Source organism: Hippocampus guttulatus, chromosome 18 (assembly GCF_054856545.1).
Source record: "Hippocampus guttulatus isolate MCC_2025c chromosome 18, RoL_Hgut_1.0, whole genome shotgun sequence".
Taxonomy (NCBI): domain Eukaryota; kingdom Metazoa; phylum Chordata; class Actinopteri; order Syngnathiformes; family Syngnathidae; genus Hippocampus; species Hippocampus guttulatus.
In genome coordinates, this window is record NC_141278.1 from 11392774 (window position 1) to 11409575 (window position 16802).

Here is a 16802-nt window from a genome sequence, read left to right on the forward strand (position 1 = left end):
ACTTTTGCTCCCTCTATTTATATTTCCTTTTATAAGAAACAAGCAATTTTTTGGGGGGGGGGGGGGGGTAAATAAATAAATAAGGAGTATAAAGTACAGACTAGCGGCCCGGTAGTCCAGTGGTTAGCACGTCGACTTCACAGTGCAGAGGTACCGGGTTCAATTCCAGCTCCGGCCTCCCTGTGTGGAGTTTGCATGTTCTCCCCGGGCCTGCGTGGGTTTTCTCCGGGTACTCCGGTTTCCTCCCACGTTCCAAAAACATGCATGGCAGGCTGATTGAACACGCTAAAAATTGTCCTAGTCCTAGTGAGTGCCCTAGTGAGGATTAAGCGGTTTGGAAAATGGATGGATGGATGGAAGTACAGACTAATCTCATTTCAAACGACAGAAGTAACTCTAAATCAACAGTGGGTCAACAACTTCCTGGTTGTGCTTTTAACCCTTGGTAAACTTCAGTCGTAACCTATCACAATTATTTTATATACAGTCAAACCTCGGTTTTCGAACGTCTCTGTTGTCGACCAAATCGGTTTTCGACCAAAAATTTCGATTTTTTATTTATTTTTATGCCTCGGATTATGACTGAAAATCGGTTCTCGACCAAACCGAGCGCACTTGAATGCGTCGCTTGTACTCCTCTCGCCTTCCTTACACGAGGAAGTGACGCTTCCTCGGGTAGACGAGGAAGTGAGCAGATTTTTTTTTTAAAGAGCGTGGTTTCAGTTTTCGAACAAATCGGTTTTCAAACAGCCTTCTGGAACGGATTATGGTCGAAAATCGAGGTATGACTGTACTGTCATTAAAAAAAAAAAAAAAAGTAACAATGCCCACTCACACAAGAAAAACGTCTGTAGAAAATAAAAATATATCAGGGATGTTAGTAATTGATGGTTAAGAGTTGGCCTTCAAACAACAATCTTATAGTTAAGTATCTATTTATTGTAGACTGAAAAGCAGTAAGGCACATTGTTGACATTGTTTCAACATCAAAATTACAGTACAAATAGATTTGTTGGCAATTACTACATGCTTTTGGAAAAGAAACTACCTAAAAACAAAAGGAAAAAAAAAGACTGAATGAAAATACCGTGGCAGCAATGGGTAGTGTGGGTCACTCATTTATGTACAGTGATCCCTCGCTACTTCGTGGTTCACTTATCGCGGTTTCAGTGCATTGCGGATTTTTCCAAAGTACTGTATTCAGAAAAAAAAGGCTGAATGACTCGGAGGTTTTGTACATGCCTGTACTGTATATGCAGCGGGCAATCATTCAAGGCGCATGATTGGTTCCTGGTGTAATTACTGTATAAGGTTTCATCATTCAAGATTAAAGTAAATACATGTACGGCTACAGTTGTTGTCTCAAGTATGTAAAGTGTAAATACTGTTTACATATTTTAAATATACACAAAAATTCCTAGGGGCGCGGGGGAGGGGCAAACCCGACTTCGCTGATGTTCGTCTTTCGCGGGGGTTCTGGTCCCCATTAACCGCGATAAGTGAGGGATCACTGTATAGTAAAAAAAAGTTTGAAGTCATTCCAAAAAACGTCCACTTCTCAGATTACGTGTCTGGTTTCTACTTATCGACAGCGAAAACAAAAACATCAACGTCTTCATATTCAGTATATGACGTAAAGTGGCATGGCATCACATTGTCAATTCGGGAAAAAAATGTTTTGACAGTTTCATGTCATATAGGATGTTATATGGTAACCAAATCTTTCCATTTCGGTGAATGAAAAATGTTGCAAATGTTAAATTCAACTAATCTGAAATGTTGATTTACCTCAATTGGTAGGATTGTCTTTATGTCTGATTAACAAACAATCTATGCGGGCTGGAAAACCCCTCTGCTACTTGATCATCATGAGATCAACTCAAGCCCATTAATGACCCTGAATGGGATACACAGTCGCAAATGCAGTAAAGACACAAAAACCGTATTTTCACTTGGGCATGGTGGGGAAAAACTACGAGTTACGGAGGACCGATTTTTCGAGAGAGAAGTCATATTGAAAATACATTAGGTTAGAGTTCATGTCCTTGGACAGCAGTATGTCAGGAATGTAAGAGAACCCTCTTTGCATTGCCTGAACATGAGGTGCCAAAGCGAAGGGGATGTCACCAAGGAGATCGGGGGCCGGTAACGACGTCTCGACGACCGAGGACCTGTCTTCCAGGTTCGTGAGCGACGGAGCTGTGCTTGTAATTGTTTCCGCTGGTCGAGCTGGAGCAGGGCATGGCGGCTGCCAAAAAGCAGAAACAGAATTTGTGTTTGTCAAATCCTATTGATTGCTACCAAAGTAATAATGGCTGTGAAGATACAGAACATTCGGCAATGCCATCGATGCACAAAGCGTGATGCAGATGGGAGAATCAAAGGAAAAAAAAAAAGGTTTCCAAATGTTGAGTCATCATTTGTGTATTTAGTGCAGGGGTGTCAAACTCATTTTTGGCACAAGCCACATTTTAGTTATTGTTTCACTCGGATGGCCGTTATGACTTAAAGCATACAAAGAAGTCAAGAATATCTGTTGATTCAACTGTTGTTTAAGTCAGTGTTTTTCAAACGTTTTTGAGCCAAGGCACACGTCTTTCATTGAAAAAAATCTCGCGACACACCACTAGCTGAAAATGTGAAAAAAAAAACCCGCTCATTTTAACAATTAACGTGTTATATTGTTAATTTAACCGTTTTTAACATTTAAGAATGACGTTACAACAGCTTGAATTGGACTCAAATGAACACAAAGAAAAAAGTATTCTATAATCTTTGATATTTATTGTTTCACTGCCGTCCTGCATTCATGCGGCACAAATTCGCTTGTCTCTAGTGGTCGAAACACAAGGCAACTGGCTAGCTGTTGCTGCTCCCTAGCGGTACGGGAGGGTACTACACGATTACTTTCTGGGCGATTCACAGGCATACAAATTGGATGTTTTACCGCGGCACACCTGACAATGTCTCGCGGCACATTGGCACAGGGTTTGAAAAACACTGGTTTATGTTACTATCATGAGGGGTTTGGTAACAAGAAAATGCTTAGAGTATATCTCTTATTTATTACATATGCATACCTGTTAACCTCGGCTAATAGCTGCCCTTATAAATGATTACGATTCCCCTTACAAAGCAACAAAAACCCGTACAACGGTTTACCGCGCATGCGCACATCATGCTTTATCAATCCGACCGTACGCAGCAATGAAAAAAATATATACGATTGAGGATTACTTTTGCTGTTTTGCCGTGACAATAGTAGCGATCGACGACGGCATTGTTGTTGGCTACCAGCAGGTGAGGCGATCTGGATTTGAGCCAAAATGGTCTTTGTGAGACCGGTTCACAATTGTTTTTGGGGGGTTTTCCCCCCGTTTAAAAGTTGTAATACGCCGTACATGATTTGAAATGATAAAAAAAAATGTATAAAATACGGGGTAAACGTACAAGTTGACAGGTATGCATATATATGACTCCAAGATGGCGCCGCGAGAGTGGCTGCCTTTACAGCAGCTCCCATACTTTTCGTTCTTCTACTTTCTTCCTTTCATAACTTTGCTGCTGTAAATTGGGAATTTCTCCATTGTGAGGCAAATAAAGGTTTTCTTATTCTTATTCTTTTTGACAATTTAAATTGTTGGTAGACATTTTAGCAAGGATCATGGAAGTGGACATTTGGACACTTTTGCAGGCAACATAAAATGATGTGACGGGCCAGATTTGGCCCCAGGGTCTTGAGTTTGACTGTGATGTTGTGTGGTTTTCGTTGTGTGTTAATGTACATAGCGGCCCGGTGGTCAACTGGTTAGCGCATCGGCCTCATGGTGCAGAGGTGCAGGGTTCGATTCCGGTCTTCCTGCGTGGAGTTTGCATGTTCTCCTGCGTGGGTTTTCTCCGGGTACTCCAGTTTCCTCCCACATTCCAAGAACATGCATGGCAGGTTCATGGAAGCCTCTAAATTGTCCCTAAGTGTGAGTGTGAGCGTGGATGGCTGCTCGTCTATGTGTGCCCTGCGATTGGCTGGCGACCAGTTGAGGGTGTCCCCTGCCTACTGCCCGAAGACAGCTGGGATAGGCTCCAGCACCCCCCCCCCCCCCCCCCGCGACCCTTGTGAGGATAAAGCGGATCAGAAAATGGATGGATGGATGGATGGAGCTTGATATTTTATGAATGTATGCTGTTTGTTACACATACAGCCCATTTGACAATAAAGTTGTATCCAATCCAAATCCAAAAAATCCAATCCAATGAATCCCCTGACAGGGACCCAAACCCCAATTTGTAAAGCTTAGCTTCCAGATAGTCGACACACGCACAATAAGGGATAGCGCTTCGTTATTTAATTGATATTAACTGGGAACTGGAAACGAATTAACTTGCGTCACGGTGTAGGTTAGCCAGGCATGGACAAATGGACTATCAGTAGGCCACTTGCAGCTGAAGCCATGGGGCAGCAATCTTACGTAGCCACTGTTAATGACAACTTTTTTTTCTTCTACTGAGAACATTGATACCAGTGCGTGTTTTACGCCAGGATCTTTGCATGAAGTAATGAGAGACTCTCAAAGAAGGCTCTTGCAGCTGAGTACAGCAGCCTAATGTTAAAAGTATATTCATAGATTGACATGTTTATGATTTATCGGTAATGTTTTGTTAGTTGTCACAATAGAGTCCTGAGTTTTGACTATTGATGTTTGTATGATAAATTTTCTGAAAATTACATGAGAGCAGAACTTTGTTTTTGATCAATTAAGCTTCGCCTACACACAAGAAAATACTGTTTGTTGCTATATACAATGTGAATTTAAGAAAAACTGAAAAAAATGCATAAATTATTAAAACCCTTGCTTCAGTTCCCTGGGATTAACCGAGAAAAAAAAAGCTCCATAAAGTTAGAAAGTCGCTCTTCAAATGAAGTTGCAGGGGTACTTTTACAGCTGACATGAATTCTCAAGACAGAATTGTAAAATACTGTAAGTGCCAATGTTTGCGTCATTCCCCAGATCCTTTCATTCATATTGCACAAAAACAATAATCAGAAGATTGTGTTTAGACGACTGAGGGCACATTGTACAGATAATCAGAAAGAATATTTCAGACTTGACTTTCCCTTTAAGTGTTGTCAATACTGCCTTCAGCCAGTTCATCATCGCAGCAGTACAGATTGTGCTGTACTTCCATGATTACCGTACATCCAAAGCGTCACACTATTTCTCATGTTGATGACCAGCGTGCAATCTCATTACACAGAACTTTTTGGTATGGCTTAAGGTTAAAAATGGAAAAAGCTCACCTTAGAAGGCAAGACAATAACATTTGTTGAAGGTTGTGCAATGTTCATCGACTGCATCTTCCGCCTCTGCTCTTCAACTGATTCTCCTGCAAAGAAACAAGTTATTTCTTTCGATATTAAAACGAAGCCAAGGTTTCCACTGAAATGCGTTCAAATTCAACCTCCCCAAAATTCTTCAATAAATGCAACAATTCCATATACATTTTCCATGGATAATTGGGGGGGGGGGGGGGGGGAGAACAGAAAACCATAAAATTCCTTCTTTTTTTTATTAATCCACAAATATGTGAAACTGCCTATACCAAAAATATATGTGGCTAGCTCACTAGCTTATAGCTAGCTAGATAGATAGATAGATAGACAGAATTTTGAAGATTATTTATTACACACAACATTTTGGTACAGATTTTTATCAAGGATCATGGAAGTTGACACAGGATTTGCTTTAGCAGGCCACGTAAAAGGACATGGCGGGCCAGATGTAGCCCCGGGCCTTAAGTTTGACACCTGTGTGCTAAGGTCACACATGCTTAGGAAGTCGGAGGCGGAAATGAAGTTATATTGTTGATACCGCGGGAAGATGGCGGAAATGTGGCCTGCCATTAGTGTAGCACGGACCTTGCTCTCCGCCGAAGACGGCCGGTGTAAAGCCGCGTTGGACACAAAACATGGTAAAAATTAATGTTTTGAAAATCAGTGACATCAACGTCAATGTACATTACTAACATAACATTAGCCCTGTGCCGATCTGACCTCTCGGAGACCTCACACCCATGACACAGAAGTCTGGTGTGTCAGATCCCATCTACACATAATGTTGCATATCCTACATGGCACCACAATTTGTTACTAGATTGACTTATAGTGTGATGAGCAAAATTGCTGTCATTCCCTGACTAGCGAGCTCAAGCTCCCTTTATTGCTCAAAATAACAGATGCCGACTCCCAGCATCGGCATTCGTCAGGAGCGTGCCGCATGTGCTCGTTGTTCCTGGGTGCAACCAAGAGCTCCGGCGCAGATTCACACTTGTGCATGCCCGCAAATTGTTTCCTTATTTCTTTTTGTCCTGCCTCCAAGACGAATTGTACGGCCGAGCCATGCTTCTGGCGGTGGCACGCGATGACGGGCGGGGTCTGGCCAGTCTGATTCTTTTACTGTGGCCTCTCTCCTGGTCCAAGAAGACACAGGATGATTTTATGACACCATGTCTGGTAATATGACATAGCAACCGTCATGTCCGACGAAAAAAAAAAGAGTGTCTTCATTTTAATTTGAAGATGCCAAAACTAGTAGTAGTAGCCTACAAAAAATACCTCTGCTATTGTAATTCAGTATGTCACTTGCCAAAATGCTCGCTACTTAAGTCATGTTGCATAAAGTCAGTTAATGCTTTTTTTCTCTTTCAAATGAATGCCTTATGTTGTTGAGATAAATGTGAATGTAAGAAATTGGAACTGTAGATTTTATCATTATTTTTTTAAAGAAGGTAACCAATCTATAAAATGCTTTATTTTCTCTTTTATACTTATAAATGCTCCTTAATCAAGTAAAAATATCCATCCATCCATCCATCATCTACCGCTTATCCGGGGCCGGGTCGCGGGGGCAACAGCTTTAGCAGGGAAGCCCAGACTTCCCTCTCCCTAGCTACTTCTTCCAGCTCTCCCCGGGGGATCCCGAGACGTTCCCAGGCCAGCTGGGTGACATAGTCTCTCCAGCGTGTCCTGGGTCTTCCTCTGGGTCTCCTCCCGGTGGGACATGCCCGGAACACCTCACCAGGGAGGCGCTCAGGAGGCATCCGAATCAGATGCCCAAGCCACCTCATCTGGCTCCTCTCGATGTGGAGGAGAAGCGGCTCGACTCTGAGCCCCTCCCGGATGACCGAGCTTCTCACCTTATCTCTAAGGGACAGCCCGGACACCCTGCGGAGAAAACTCATTTCGGCCGCTTGTATCCGGGATCTCGTTCCTTCGGTCACGACCCATAGCTCGTGACCATAGATGAGGGTTGGAACGTAGATCGACCGGTAAATTGAGAACTTCGCCCTTTGGCTCAGCTCCTTCTTCACCACGACAGACCGATACAACGTCCGCATCACAGCAGACGCTGCACCGATCCGCCTGTCGATCTCCCGCTCCCTTAAGTAAAAATATATTTTATCCAAATATTTAGTTGTTTGATAACATTTTCAGTAGGCTACTCAAACACTAAAGTATTCAATAGCTGCACCCTTACAACTTCCCTATCAATTATATTGTCATATTTTGGTTGTTCAACTAAAACATTGTCAGAGGTCACTGGGATATGCCCGGCAAAAAAATTGATTTCAATATTAAAATTAATTACATTTCTTTTCAAATTACATCATTGAAAGGCAAAAATGTTCTTCAAAGAAAATAAAGTTATTCATAAGGATTTAAAATTATGCATGTTTCATGTTAAACATGACAAAAAAAACGTATGGCGTTATGATGATTTAAAATACAAGAGAACTTTTTTAATGTAATTTTTTTTCTAAAATCCATCCATCCATCTATTTTCCGAACCGCTTAATCCTCACTAGGATATTGCTTTTCAAATTCTGAAATACTGGAAATGAAAACCCCTTAGTTATCATACCTTTGACTTTTAGTAAGCTCGATGTATTTATTGTGTATGGAAAGAACGCACTCTTGCGATTCTTATGACATACATTTTATGTGTTCTTTTTAATGGCATACGATCTATGGACTATATGCATGGCAGCTCATTATTATACGCATTTTATCAACAAATTGAACTTCAAATCAGAGCTCATGAAGAACAGAGGCAAGCAACATTTTTCTATTTTTGTTAACAAAAGATTTGGTGAAAAAAATGCTAATTAAAAATAAATAGTTAAAGGCAAACTCTAACATGAAAATCAGTCTATTTAGCAATAAATATAATGGAGACACATTCGTTCCAGAGGGCCACAGAAAATGTGCGGCTGAGATATGACCCCCAACTTTTAATTAGAAACCCAAGTTTCAAGGCAACAATGATACTGGTTCTCACCGATGATCACAAAGCCTCCGTCAGGGTCCCTCTCTGACGTCGACTTCTTTGAATCTTTTCGGAAACCCAGGAAAGACAACATAGTTGCGCTGTGTGCATAAAAGTTCTAGTTAATAACATAAGTGTTCAATGTGTCAAATGGCATATTCACTAACATCAAAGATGTGTATATGAAACTATTTTAAACGTCTATATGTTTTGTATTACTTAAAACATACAGCATTGTAAAGAAAAGCTGCGTCATGTAACGTCGAAGTACTCGAGCATCGTCGTACTTGCTTTGTTGTGAAGTCGAGAAATCAAGTCATAAAAATGTTGTAATTGTGTGTTTAAATACGTACTGACGGCATACGACAAGCTCGGCCGTTCTTTGGAAACAAAGGTATAAAAGATGAAATACATGTAAATATCGCGTCACATTTAATTTGTCCAGAATTACCGTGTTGTTGTGACCTCTTTGTTATCCGTGTCCGTGTAGAAACTATATTTACTCTCAGAGGTTCCGCTGATTGCGTTTAGTTTTATTTTTTAACAGCGAATAATACACAATGGCCACAATCACAACAACAAACGTGAGGTCTTCTCTTCAAACCAAATAAACGTCAATGTCAAGGCGTTGGGGTGCCATTTAAAATATGTTTTTAAGTTCTATCCTCGAATTTAATTTTAATGTATTCAGTAAAACTGTTATTTTTTCAATCAACTTTATTTAAACAAAAATAATAGAACAAAGAAAAAGTCAAATATAGGAATGGTATACAAATTCCCAAAACACACCAGGGAGATTACAACAGGTATAAAAATAAAATAAAATAAGGATGAAACACAAAAGAAGAGGTAGTGCAAACAAACTCAATTTTCAAGTTTGTAAATTATGTTTTCGTTGCCTTTTGTTTCGTACAGACAATGTCGATTTTTTTTTTAAATAACAGGAGTTGGTTTCTCATGCATAAATTTGGATCAATTAATATAGAATTGTGCAAAAATAATAACGTTTCTTAAAGTAAACTTCCGGAATTAAACGGACATCGGATGTGTCGTACAGGAACCTTGGGTATGTTTCCTTCTATATTTCAATGCTTGCCGCCAAAGCAAGACTGTCTGATTCTTTGGTAAGATTGAAGCTATCCACCCGCGTGGCGTACGTTCTAAAATAAAAGTAAGTTAATAATATTCTCGCGCCACAAAAGTTAGTTTGGTGGGTGTCAGTCAACGCCATTACATATATCAGTTATGATGTCTGATATCCAAGATCTTCCAAGACCTCGAATTAATTCATCGATGCTGTCACGATATATAAGCAAACCCGTCTGTTTCGTCGGGCGTGTTGAGAAGGTAACTGTCGTGCCTAACTATCGTGATTCACAACATCCCATACGCGATATTATTGACCTTAAGGTTAACGTGCTGTATTGTTATTCGTTTGTTGTGTTTAGGTACACCCAACTGGAAAATCTTTCACGATCACTGATGGAGAGGGACAATGTGTTCACGTTGAATTAAATTACCCTGTGAGTATATTTTTGTTCTCATCCAATGTCCAAATTGCAGCACATCATCATCATTTTACGTGTGTGTAAATGTCAAAAATGAATTGATTTACGTGAAACCAGAAGATCGTTTAAAAAAATCCCTGTGATTGACGTTTTTCGTGCGACAAGTATTAATTAAGCCTCCGATGCCAAGCGGGTTATAAACGACCCGAAGAAGTAATTTCCTTTGTTCTTAAAAACAATATTTTAATATTACAGGTTTTCATCAAAAACCATGTTTTCGACGTTCTGCAAAAATGCCCCTCATTCATGGCATTTGATGGGAGCCTTATATTCCTGTCAAGTCTGCCTGCCAGGAGTATAAACTTAGTCCCAACATACAGACTGTTAAGAACAGTTAGCTATAGCGAACATTAGTGTTTGTACTGTGTGTGTGTGTAAAAGATGTGTGAACATTTATCAACATTTAATTTGAGATCGACCTATATGTTTGCCTTCAGGGCTGATACAGATACCAATTATTAACAGCCAAGGAAGCCAGTAATTCATATTTGGAGGCAAATTTTATCCGCAAGGGCGGCCTGGTGGTCGATTTGGTTAGCGCATCGACCTCACAGTGCAGAGGTTGTGGGTTCTATTCCGGCTCCAGCCTTCCTGTGTGGCGTTTGCTTCTTCTCCCCATGTCTGCGTGGATTTTGTCTGCGTACCCCTCCCACATTCCAAAAATATGCACGGCAGGCTGATTGAACACACTGAATTGTCCCTAGTTGTGAGTGTGAGTGCGGATGGTTGTTCGTCTCTGTGTGCCCTGCGACTGGCTGGCACCCGGTTCAGGGTGTCCCCGCCGACTGCCCGAAGACAGCTGGGATTTATTTCGTGTTTGTGGAATAGGTATTAAGCAGAAAAATCCAGCTGTGTTCAGCCGTCTCGGGGGATGTTGACGACCATTTTCCGACTTTGGACATGTGACGTTGGCAAGGCGAGCCATGAATGGTCATTACCTTAGCCCTGACTAACTATGATGTCATTTTCAGTCGACAGCAAGTGGCAAAATGAACGGCCTCTGAGATGGATTAAAAAACAAAAAAAAGTGGATTTGATGCTGCTTAATTCCTATTCCACAAACAATATTCATCAGACTACCATGTTAAAACTAGTGAGGCAACGTATCATTTTGAGGAAAATCTTGGACTTTAATTCCCCTTTAACAGGCATCAGTGTTATTTTGGAACACTGAATGTGTATAATAGCTTAATTTGTAATATGACAGAAGTCGCATTGCCCCTAACATGGCCATCATTGCCCAGGCTTTAAGTTTAGTGCCAAGCAGATGAGTGCATGTGTGGATGAACACACAAAGGACTCTGCGAGAATAAATTCTTTTTTTCGAATTTAACTAGATTATTATCACATTAAACATGTACTTTGGCTCCAAATTGCTACCTATTTAAACCCCTTCATGCACCCTGTAAACTGATAACATGATAAGCTGTCCACTGTCGTAACCACTGTCCCTGAAAGGGTTTACATTTGTGTTCATAAGTTGTTAAAAGTGTTTTGTTTGTTTCTCGTACATAATTTGTATGTTACCATTGACCTTCCATTGAACACGTTTTTTTTTCACCTTCATCTTTCAGCTTGCAGAGGAGCTTTCTGGAATTGTAGAAGTCATTGGAATGGTGTCGAACAAAGGAGCTATCATGGCCGCCACATTCCAATGGCTCCCAGAAGAGAAGGGCATTAACTTTAGTAGGTTATTATGTACGAACATGTCAGATGAGCTTTGATTTGAGCGTATTTGTAATGATATTCTGCACATGTTCCCCACAGACCTGGAACTCTACAATGAAGCTGTAAAGATCATCCATGACTTCCCCGAGCACTATCCTTTTGACGTGGCTGCAGCTGAATCAGATTTATTTTAAAGCAAATGTTTTGTTCTGAAAGTGACCAAAAAAAAATCATCATGAATTATATGAATCAATGAAAATATTTCACAATAAACCATCTGATATGAAAGTGACCACAAAAAAATCATGAATTATACAGAGATGAAAGTCCTCCGGATTTTCAAATTTTAATAAATTTCTCCGGAGAATTGAGGAAAAATTGCCTAAAATTCATCCGAATATTAGTTGACAACGTTGAATGAACACGCGTTTGAGTTCGTTGTTTTGCTTTCATGAGCGTTTTCACCCACGGACGCTCGGTGTCTCTGGGACTGGATGGCAGTGGGAGGGTACCGGACGCCAGGCTTTTCTGCATCAGATTGGATGATCTGTCTGAGCCTGTGTGCCAGTTTGATTGACATCGAAATGAGCTAATCACCGACCTTTTAGTGTAGGCATCCATGTGAGCAATTTTTCAATTTGCATTCTGTTCTGAGTTGAGCTGGAGACTTCTCCTAATCATTTTAGCGACACTCTTTGTTGTAAACAACTAGCGACAAATTAATCTTTTATTTCTGGTGTTTTATTGTAGTTCCTGTAGTTGTAGGACACTAATTAAGTCCCTGGAAAAGACACCTTGTTGGTATGACAGGGTCACAGATCATTTTCTTGAAAAGGAACGGAGAGTAGAATTCACATATAAATACACGGACACATTTTATGATGTCGGCCAAAATTGAGCTTCCCCTCTTTGACAGACCAGCATCCGCCACTGCTAACCGCATAGCTAGCTTTGACTGCTGCGTTATTGTCTTTGGTTACTTTCTTTAAAAAAAGTTTGGTTGCTTCAGTAGCCATGTTTTAAGACTGGCAACTCGATTGGCTCTCTCATCTCCCTGGTATTTTGCATGTCTAGTTGTGTCATGACGTTTCAAATGGTAATTCTTATGCACCGCAACTTTCTCTGGGCAAATAACTAAGTGTCGTCAGGGTGCCCCTTGTGCTCCACAAAGAAATCTTGAATTTCCTACTTTTCCTGAAATTGTCTGTGCTCATCACCGACCTTTCTCTTCACTGCAGGCTTTGAGAAAGACATGTTTGGGCTGTGTCATATCGGATTGGATTGGATAAAATTTATTGTCAAATGTACTGTATGTTATACATACAGTACATTTGACAATAAATTACAGTACAGTTTTGAAGTTTAGCTGAAGTACAAAGAACATTATTTCCGCTTGTACCAGATCGGCTCAGGGTCCTGCTCCTGCATATGATGTCGAGGACGGCACAGTTAGTGATTGGTTCAAGGTTGGAAACCATGGAAACACAAATAGTTTGTGGTGGCTGTTTAATATTCAATTAAATTCATGAGAAAATGTCATAAAGTTTGAAAAGTTTGGTTACTGGCTAGCACGGAGCTAAGGCTAACACAGACACATACACGTAAAATTTTGCTTGTGTGTATGTAATAGTGCTAGCTCCGGGTTAGCGCCTTAGCACTCAAGTGTAACATTAGGTCGGGTGCCTCGGAGCACTTGGCTCTGGTGACAGCTACACCGGTGTCATGTCTATCTGTTTAAATGTGTACTGTACTCAGCAGCACTAACAAGGGCAGCAGCGGCAGGTTGTTTGCATCCGTGGTTTACACGTGGATTCAAGCTGGCGCTGGGCACCGTGGGCATGGTCACATTGCCGTTATAGTTCAGGTGCTCCAAAGCTGCCAGCCTTCGAATGAGACAGACCTAACTATTTAGCACAGAAATAGTGCTAATACATACAGCATCCATGTCAAACTCGCACCGGCTGCACTAACATTAAACTTTCAAATCGAGGTGAGGGGCCTCAAATTAGTGTCTTGTGGCCCGCGAGTGTGGGACCCCTGTATTAAATGAAGAAACATTTCTCATATTTTTGGAAAGGCGGTTTGGAAATATAGGTTGTTGTTTCAGTATGATTATATTACCGTATTGGCCCGAATATAAGACGGCCCTGATTATAAGACGACCCCCTCTTTTTCATGACTCAAGTTTGAAAAAAGACTTTTTGAACACCAAATTAATTTTTATACAGAAAATAATTACATCTGAAACAAATGATTATAAAAATATAAGATAAGATATCCTTTATTTGTCCCGCAATGGGGAAATTACAATCAGAATTCAGAAAGGAAAAAACGCTGGGTAGGGAGAGGGAAAAAAAAACCACGCTCGAACTATCCTCTTCCGAGGATAATTTAAGTCCAGGATAAAAAAAAGACCCTAGCACAGAAATAAGCATATGACAGTTACAACAGGTCACAAGACATAACATGTAATAAGGGGGGGATGAATGGGAAGGGGGGGGGGGGTTGAGAGGGGTAACCGTGACCCGGCCGAAATGACCAGCTGCACGGATTCATACGAGCGCTCTGCATGTCGAACCACCAAATATGAGAGAAAAAGCATGTTATTTTGCCTCATTCAAATCTAAAGTGCAATCACATTCGTAAATGAATGGCTTCTGGTTTTTGAAATGTAAATTACATCATAACTTCTCCTCAGCTGCCGGTTAACCTGGCCAATCTTTGACCCACTTTTCTCCAGATTGTCGCTATGTTTCTCCATTTTCTGTTGTCTCTTCTATTATTTTCTTCTCTTTTCTTTCTTACCACTGTTTTTTATTGTTCTTCTTCGTGCTCCCACTATTTTAATTTTTATTCTTCGTGACAGGTGTTCGCTTTGGCCTGGGAGTCAAATTCAGCATTCGCTCTAAAGATATCTGGTGCCATCTAGCGTCGTGAATGGGTATAATGTCTAGACCCCGAATATAAGATGACCCCCACTTTTTCAGTCTTATTTCAATGCAAAAAACACCGTCTTATATTCGGGCCAATACGGTACTACATTGATAAACCACCATGTTAGCCCCTCTGACAGTTTAAGCGGATATTCGTTTCAATGGCAGCAATGTTAAATGGTGCATGTGGAAGGGAGCCAGTAAACTTCTTGAAGCGAAGTTGTAGTCTTGGAAGTAGGAAAAATGGACAAGCATAAATATGGAACAGCTTTGACAATACACCAAACTGTAATAACTGAAGCAGAAAATTGCATAAACAGTGCGGATGTTTTAATTTCTTTAACAGATAAATTAAGAACTAAAGTGTTTTGAAATGTTACAGTTTTTGTACTTTATATAGTTTTAGAATTTGTGTGAATTTCCGATAATGTTTTACATGAAACGTTGAAGTGAGAAGACCATGAAAGGGTTAATGATGTTTTACATTGAGTTTTCACTCCACAGGTGTTAACCCCCCCCCCCCCCCCCATCAATTAGGTAAACAATTATTGAAATCATAGCCGCAGGAGCGGTCAAGTGTTCATATGACAAATTTTGGCGGGCGCATTGTACTTAACACTTCTGCAAGCGGACGTCCCACACCAGTTGGCTTTTTGAGATGGATAGATTCAGACAAAGACTGGCCCTTTACCGGCAGCACCACCAAGAGTGCTTAGAGCGATACCAGAATGCTCAGGTAAGTCAAAGATTTTCTTGATCGTTTGGCGGGCACCTGCGAATGCGAGCGTCCAGTTTGTCGTCTCCGGTTCTCGACCGGTTCCGGACTTGTCATTAACCGGGTCAGTACACACGGTCCTTCTCAGTCCGTGTATTCTTTCCGAAGTTTCCCGCGGCAGGCTCGGTGGCCGTTAGCGATGGGCCGTAAATCGATTTTAATTTCAAGTTGCTTTAGGAAGGCGAATAAAACCTAATGGTCTTGACCGTGTGGATTTTATTCATGAAAATAGCGATGGATTTTTTTTTCATCAAAAATGTTTTTCTACACGAACAAAAGATGGCGAACTAAAAAGAGAAACCATACAATTTAGCAACCTTGCGCACATGGCCTGAGCTCAGGCGGTTACGGCCTTGTCGTATTGTATTGTTCATGTGGTTTAAAAAATAAGAATTGTCGTTTACCTAGCGAATTGAAATGAGCAGACGAATGAACTAAACATAAGACCGTGTTGTTGCTAAACTAGGCTGGTTCACTCTAGCCAGAAACCATTTTCTCTCAAGAAAAACGTTTAATTATTAAATAACGAACGAATGCGGCGGATTGCGGGCCAACGCGAGCTGTTTGGAGACTACCCCCGCCCGTCTAGTTAAAATGGTATAACCCAAGAGGCAAGGTGCGGCTTGCCACTATTATTGCCAGTTGCCATTCATGCTACTAAACTTTAGTAGCATGAATGCCATTCATTTAGTAACTAAAGCATCATTCAAACGCCATCATCACTTGTGTCATTATTAAAACAAACACGAGCTGTGTTACTGTGTTTTTCATGTCAGTTGGTTAGCTTCACAGGCCCTCCGAAGCGTAATTTCTGTGCATTTGTAAATACATGAAATATGTTGGAAGTAGTGTTAATTTTAATCGGCCATTCGGTGTCAGTTTTTAGCCCAATTTCAATCACGCTTATATTTTTAAATCATATTTAGTCAGCCTCATTCCGTTTTATTTCGTCAAGTTTTAGTTGACTGTGAGTCGAGCATTTTCGTCTTTATTTTTATCCAACAAAACAATTTTATTCATCTACTTTTAGTCAGCAAAAACGCAACATTCTCGTCTCGTTTTCGTCAGGACAATCATTTTACCTTTCACATTTTTTGTCAGTTAATCATATTGAACATTTCCATATTTATAGAGATAGTTCATGCATGAAGTTAAGTTAAAGTTATTTTGAATTGTCAAATTAATTTTCGTCTTGTTTCTGCCCATGAACTAAACTGTCCGTAGATTTTTGCCCAGTTTTTCTTGAATCAACTATATTTTTGTCTCTTTCCCATTAGACTAGAACAGTGTTTTTCAAACCCTGTGCCAGTGTACCGCGAGACAGCTGTGCGGCGGGAAAATATCCAATTCGTATGCCTGTGCGGTCTAATCCCCCAGAAAGTAATGGTGTAGTACCCTTCCATACCGCTAGAGAGCAGCAACAGCTTGCCTTGTGTTTAGACTGGAAGGGACAAGCGAATTTGTGACGCATGAATATGGCAAGCCATTTGAGCATTTATTCCAAATCCCTGATATCAAACATAAGTGTGTTACACTA

General features: G+C 40.6%; 2 protein-coding genes across 3 annotated transcripts; one reads left to right on the top strand and one right to left on the bottom strand.

Moving 5' to 3' along the window:
• Positions 1-918: 918 nt before the first annotated feature.
• On the bottom strand, positions 919-8802 carry umad1 (UBAP1-MVB12-associated (UMA) domain containing 1). 2 transcript variants are annotated; one of them, XM_086137570.1, is made up of 4 exons: positions 8773-8802; positions 8334-8422; positions 5297-5382; positions 919-2248 (listed from the first exon to the last, which is right to left on the bottom strand). In XM_086137570.1, the coding sequence occupies exons 2-4, from the start codon at positions 8413-8415 to the stop codon at positions 1973-1975; spliced, it is 444 nt and encodes a 147-aa protein (XP_085993696.1). In that variant the 5' UTR covers positions 8416-8422; positions 8773-8802; the 3' UTR covers positions 919-1972. The 2 variants fall into 2 exon arrangements, with proteins under 2 accessions (XP_085993696.1, XP_085993695.1); XM_086137569.1 differs by having other exon boundaries at positions 8675-8776.
• A 591-nt stretch (positions 8803-9393) lies between these two features.
• rpa3 (replication protein A3) lies at positions 9394-11849 on the top strand. Its single transcript, XM_086136801.1, has 4 exons — positions 9394-9668; positions 9770-9844; positions 11464-11575; positions 11657-11849. The coding sequence occupies exons 1-4, from the start codon at positions 9567-9569 to the stop codon at positions 11749-11751; spliced, it is 384 nt and encodes a 127-aa protein (XP_085992927.1). The 5' UTR covers positions 9394-9566; the 3' UTR covers positions 11752-11849.
• The last annotated feature ends 4953 nt before the right edge of the window (positions 11850-16802 follow it).

Coding starts and splice junctions, on each gene's coding strand:
- umad1 (XM_086137570.1), bottom strand. CDS start 8,415: ATGTTGTCTTTCCTGGGTTTCCGAAAAGATTCAAAGAAGTCGACGTCA. Junction 5,383..8,333: donor CGGAGGCTTTGTGATCATCG/GTGAGAACCAGT, acceptor GTTTCTTTGCAG/GAGAATCAGTTGAAGAGCAG. Junction 2,249..5,296: donor TTATTGTCTTGCCTTCTAAG/GTGAGCTTTTTC, acceptor GCTTTTTGGCAG/CCGCCATGCCCTGCTCCAGC.
- rpa3 (XM_086136801.1), top strand. CDS start 9,567: ATGATGTCTGATATCCAAGATCTTCCAAGACCTCGAATTAATTCATCG. Junction 9,669..9,769: donor TCGTCGGGCGTGTTGAGAAG/GTAACTGTCGTG, acceptor TGTTGTGTTTAG/GTACACCCAACTGGAAAATC. Junction 11,576..11,656: donor AGAGAAGGGCATTAACTTTA/GTAGGTTATTAT, acceptor TGTTCCCCACAG/ACCTGGAACTCTACAATGAA.